This window comes from Elgaria multicarinata, chromosome 1 (assembly GCF_023053635.1).
Source record: "Elgaria multicarinata webbii isolate HBS135686 ecotype San Diego chromosome 1, rElgMul1.1.pri, whole genome shotgun sequence".
NCBI classification, from domain to species: domain Eukaryota; kingdom Metazoa; phylum Chordata; class Lepidosauria; order Squamata; family Anguidae; genus Elgaria; species Elgaria multicarinata.
Window position 1 is genome coordinate 38649730 of NC_086171.1, and position 6000 is coordinate 38655729.

The window sequence follows — 6000 nt, forward strand, 5'->3', positions numbered from 1 at the left end:
AACATATACAGGTTGCAGAATTCAGCTTTTCTGGGTGTGAAATTTAAACTACCCTGGCACAGATTTTTTAAGTGCCTAGACCTGGCTATAATGGGGTTTTATAAACTACAGGTGAGAAAGGGATTCCAGGCCTAAGACCCTTAGGAGAGTAGAATGGCATGGTCATACTATTTTGTCAAAGATTACCCAAGTGCTAGCAATCAGCTCTGGGTTGTGTGATTAGCTAGAAATCCCGTGTGATTTTAAGGGTTCTTACTGAACAAATGGCTGATACGTCCTTCAAGAATAATAAACTGAAGCACCCTTATCTGGTCAACGCCACAATCTCCATAGAAACTGTCTGAATCTGTCATTAAAATGTGGCTGTAAAAGAGCTGCTAATATAAAGCTGCAGAAAACATTTTACAGACCTTTTTAATATACAAATACTTTTTACCACCCAGTTCATCTGCCCCCCCCTTACAAAAGCCTAGTCAGTCTGCCTTTACAGCTAGGGGAGACATATCACCTTGGTAGGGGCCACCCAAGCCAAAGACATGGTTGAAGTCGAATCTTTAAAGTCAAGCCCAGCACTTGATCAACTGACTTACAGACTAAGAGCTGAGCTGCACAATCAGGGCAGTCACATAGTGCAGCCCTTCTTGGTCAGTAGCACTGCAGATGACCTGGGGTCTTTGCTTGTGTGTGAATGCTTCCTTGTGTGTGTGTGTGTGGGGGGGATGAACCCCCCTACCCTGCATAGTCAAGTGATGTTTCTTCTCTGTGACAGGCTAGTTTTCTATGTTTAGAAAGTTGTGTGCGCACATGCATGTTTAATGTTGTGGAGCCTCCTAGTAATCATAGAATCATAGAATAGTAGAGTTGGAAGGGGCCTATAAGGCCAACCCCCTGCTCAATGCAGGAATCCACCTTAAAACATACCTGACAGATGGCTGCCCAGCTGCCTCTTGAATGCCTCTAGAGTGGGAGAGCCACAACCCCCCTAGGTAACTGGTTCCATTGTTGTACTGCTCTAACAGTCAGGAAGTTTCTCGTGATGTCCAACCGGAATCTGGCTTCCTGTCACTTGAGCCCATTATTCCTCGTCCTGCACTCTGGGAGGATCAAGAAGAGATCCTGGCCCTCCTCTGTGTGACAACCTTTCAGGTATTTGAAGAGTGCTATCATGTCTCCCCTCAATCTTCTCTTCTCCAGGCTAAACATGCCCAGTTCCTTCAGTCTCTCCTCATAGGGCTTTGTTTCCAGACCCCTAATCATCGTCGTTGCCCTCCTCTGAACACACTGCAGCTTGTCTGAACTAGTTCTTCTTCGTGATCTCTGTGACATCACACTAATGGGCTCTGCGCCTAGTTCATTTCATAGCACATGCTACTAACCCCACTCTTAAGTCACCCCAACTTCTCCAAGATTGTAAACATGTGGAAGGTACAAGTTTATTGCAAGTGTTTGTTTCCAGCAGCTGGCCCCAAACTTTCTGGTTGTGGAGGTCTTCCAAGGAACAGGCAGGAGGAGTGCTGGAAATAGATGTGTGGGATTATATTTCGTGATAGCTCCTTCTCCAGCTACTAAATCTGCATGTCCAGCTGCAAATGCTTCTTTATGGAAAGAAGTTGTTTTCCTCCCCCCCCCAAAAAAACACAAAAAGGCATTTGGCCTAGTTTTTCAGATTGAAGCCTTTCATTTAATGAAACAATGGTTAATACTTCATGTCATATAGCAGACTGTGGATCTATAGAAGGCTCGGCTGTGTTCTGTTGTCATGCTTGGCTTTGGCCAACTGCCTTATCTCCAGGAACCAGAGCTCATGTAGAAGATCTTTCATTTAGCAAGTGAAAACCTTTCCTAGCACCTGCACCAATAACGTTTAGTGCAAGTTTAGACCAACTCTACTGCTCAGCCTTTGAGAATAACTTCCCAGCCATTGCATTACTTTTCTATGGTTTCTCCACTGGACTGTATCTCCTAACCACATTAATGTCTGAGTTGGCAGGACAATAGTTGGCAAGACGAAACAAAAAAATAGTGATCCCTTTAAAATCCAGTCTCTCTTTTCTGTTTTAGGTCTACCAACCTTTGCTTAAAAGATACATGGAACTTGAGCAGCAAATACTGAGCAGGCTAAAGTAACATCTCACAAGAGAGCCAAACAATGAAGACTTTGTCCTGCTTGAACAAAAAGCAAACTGAAGATCAGAAGAAACTACGCCTGAAATTATGTAACACATTCCTTTGGTTTTTATACCTAAAATGGAGAGGATTTGATTTGATTTGTTAACTTGTATGATACCTTGATCTCTTGATCTGCAAGATGTGGTTTTCCAAAGTCCATAAGCCTATCCATGTTGTCTTTTTATTACTACCAGCATAGTATTGGGGAGTAGAAAAGAATTCATGATCACTGCAGCCCAATCTGCTAACCTGAAGTTGTGTAGCAGTCCCAATTGTGACCCAATAAGCCAAATAAGTTCATATCTATCTATCTCCCAGGCAGAAAAACAACAAAGGTTTATTGAGGTTCTGGCAGTTCATGGTGAGTGGCATTTGCCTTAGCAGGTCATAAGTTGCACCTTCTCCCACCATGCAAGTGTGAAATCCAGGATTCTGAGTATCTTGGGGCAGATGTACACTAATGGTTTATAATGCTAAGGAAAGGTTCTGATAACTTATTGGGTCACATGATGCTCAGTTTCTTACGTTTTATCATCATTGTATTCTCCCTCATTCTTTCATTTTATTCATTCCGTTGTTACGTTTAAATACCGTTGAAAGTGTTTGTACGTGCCCCCGTACATTGTAATAGCTTTTTGCTGACTGACTTTTGAATTGTCGCTTGTCAGCCAATCGCTTTCAAGGGGGCGTGGAAACTTCCTTTCGGCGCCTAAATCAGAGCGCAGAGATAGCACTAAATGGGGAGGAGAAGAGGAAGTGGGTGGAGCACAGAACAAACCAACGCTGGGAACCTCAAACGTACAGCGTTAGAAGACACAGTGAGGGAATCTACACGTCGTACTGAAGGCGCCTGCGTGCGCCTCCAGTTTGCCGTCAAAACGATAGTGTAGACGGAGAAAGAAGAGGTGGCTGGGGAACCGGCCGCGTCCTTGCCGCCGCCGCCTCCCCGCCAGCCTCCTGCTGCCGGGGTAAGAGCCACCCAGGTCGGAGAGCTCGGCGGAAGTGGAAGCCGAGCTCTCCGACCCGGGTGGCTCTTACCCCGGCAGCAGGAGGCCGGCGGGGAGATGGCGGCGGCAAGGACGCGGCCGGTTCCCCAGCCGCCGCCTCCTCCGCCTCTTCCTCCGCCTCTTCTTTCTCCATCTGCACCATCGTTTTGAGGGCGGGCTGGAGGCGCACGCAGGTGCCTTCAGTACGACGTGTAGATTCCCTCAGTGTGACCCGGCTTAATGAATTAATAACGGGAAGGAGAAAGGCAAGTAGTGTTACAATGACACAGTGTGCCCTGTGATGTTTTAAACCGGTACAACATATTACGTTATCGGAAGAACTATACTACCTTATAAACACTGGTGTAGATCTGCCCTTGGTGTTTTTTTTTCAAAGTGTGCGGCTTTGGACAAAACCTTGCAGACGCAGTGCCTAGTGATACTATAACATTATTTTGGCTTTATACCAAGTAACTATGTTATTTTTTTGTGTCTTCCCTACAGAAAATCCTGGGAATTGTAGTGTTGTAAAATTTCTGTAAAAGATCTCTTGAGAGCCTAGCGTACATGCTTCTTCCACAGAAACACTGTTCTGTGGGGGGAAAGGAATGACTGTTTAAGCTGTGTAGATCAGCCTTCTCCAACCTGGTGCCTTCCTGGGGGATGCCGGGAGTTGTAGTCCAACACATCTGGAGGGTACCAGGTTGAGGCAGGCTGTTGTAAGCACACTGTCATTAACTGGCTGAGGACAGAGCACATCTTTCAGGGGTTACAATGGTGAGTTGTAGTGCCCTACACACCCTGATGCAGTGTTTCCTTTTTACATTCCCTTCTGCGACAGAAATTGAAAGAAAGAAACAACTAAAATGCGTTGAAAACTTGAATTGCAGATGCAAAATGCATAGAAATGAATAAACTTGATTTGCATCATTTATTCTGTGTGCAGCAGGTGGTTTCTGATAGATAGCTGGAACCAACTCATAGGTGGAACCAGAATATGAGTGAGCTAGGCCTTGGAGCTGGGCCAAGGTTAGGGTGCTAACTCAGGAAGGGGTGAGGAGCGTTACCCACAATAGTCAAGGCCTAATTCTTTAACTCAGCCAAATCAGTGGTCCATTTCATCTAGCACTGGGGATGGAACCAAGATCCTCCTGTTTGACTCGTAAATCAACTTAGTTTTGCCGTCATTCCTGGTAAGTACGTGTAAACAAACAAGCAAAATTCCACCCCAAAGTCTTAATTTTTTAAATATTTGGAAATTATCACAAAACCCAAGTAGGCTGCCCCTTTTTTCATGAACAAACAAAAACCTCTTACCTGTATGAAGACGTTGTGAAGCATGCAGACCGGGAGCCTTCTGGTGGCCAGTTCTTTCGGCCACCTTGTGCCACAACTTGAAATGACCATTCTGAACACCTATCGGTTCCTTTCAAAACGGTCATTCCTTGCAGGAATGGCAGCATTTATAGTTGATCTTTGCAGGGAATGATGGTCCTTTTGAGTTGTAGAGTTCTCCGGTAGTGAGCTGGTCGCCTTCTCCCCCTCCCAGCAATGGTTAGGACTTTTGCAAGTGTGCATATGTGTGTGCTTGTGAAAGGGGGATGGAGGAACCGGCAGGGAGGTCTGCATTTGCACTCCGCTTTGAGGATCAGCCCTGAGGATACTCAGGGTCTGGATCTCCAGCACTTTCTTTGCTCTTTCAGCTCCCTTCTCCTTTTTAAAATATTGCCCCAGTCTTATCCAGCACCGCCTGCTCCAGCTGGCAAGTGGCAGCCTCAGGCCAAGGTCAAAAGCCCTTTTCATTGGAGATGCCAGGAACTGACCCCTCTGCTAAGACTTAGAGAGATCCCTTATATTGAGAGTCGAACCGGAGATCCTTCTAGGCTGGCATTGTCATCGCTGTTTAATAGCAGTTGTCTTGTATTTCAGGCTAAGCAGAGGAGTCCTTTTTCAATTTCGCTGTGGAAATATGAAACTTCCACTCATCTGAGAATCGTTTGGACAAAGACATGGAAGGATATTTATTTATTTATTTGTTTATTTAAAACATTTATATCCCGCCCTATATCATTAAGATCTCAGAACGGCGTACAGATCATAGAATCATAGAATAGCAGAGTTGGAAGGGTCCTACAAGGCCATCGAGTCCAACCCCCTGCTCAATGAAGGAATCCACCCTAAAGCACCCCTGACAGATGGTTGTCCAGCTGCCTCTTGAAGGCCTCTAGTGTGGGAGAGCCCACAACCTCCCTAGGTAACTGATTCCACCATTGCACTGCTCTAACAGTCAGGAAGATTTTCCTGATGTCCAGCCGGAATCTGGCTTCCTTTAACTTGAGCCCGTTATTCCTTGTCCTGCACTCTGGGAGGATCGAGAAGAGATCCTGGCCCTCCTCTGCATGACAACCTTTTAAGTATTTGAAGAGTGCTATCATGTCTCCATCAATCTTCTCTTCTCCAGGCTAAACAAGCTCAGTTCTTTCAGTCTCTCTTCATAGGGCTTTGTTTCCAGACCCCTGATCATCCTGGTTGCCCTCCTCTGAACACGCTCCAGCTTGTCTGCTTCCTCCTTGAATTGTGGAGCCCAGAACTGGACACAATACTCTAGATGAGGCCTAACCAGGGCCGAATAGAGAGGAACCAGTACCTCACGTGATTTGGAAGTACCTCACGTGATTTGGAAACATTTTAAAACATACAGTATAAAACAATAACTATGCACAGTTAAAAACAAATTAAACCATGATCCAAGTAAAACAATATATAATTTAGAAGCAGTAAAAGCAGTTTATCTGAACACGTGGCATGGTGGGTGGGGTACAAGGACTGCCCTCTTCCTTGGAGT

The 6000-nt window shown here is 45.4% G+C and overlaps 1 protein-coding gene across 1 annotated transcript in view; it reads left to right on the plus strand.

The window, feature by feature from the left end:
* The window catches only part of XYLB (xylulokinase), a 116033-nt gene extending 113027 nt beyond the window's left edge, over window positions 1–3006 (plus strand). Inside the window, exon 19 of the mRNA XM_063147419.1 lies at window positions 2062–3006. Coding sequence (XP_063003489.1) covers window positions 2062–2127 — 66 coding nt within the window. The 3' untranslated portion in view covers window positions 2128–3006. The remainder of the gene's footprint in view (window positions 1–2061) is intronic.
* The last annotated feature ends 2994 nt before the right edge of the window (window positions 3007–6000 follow it).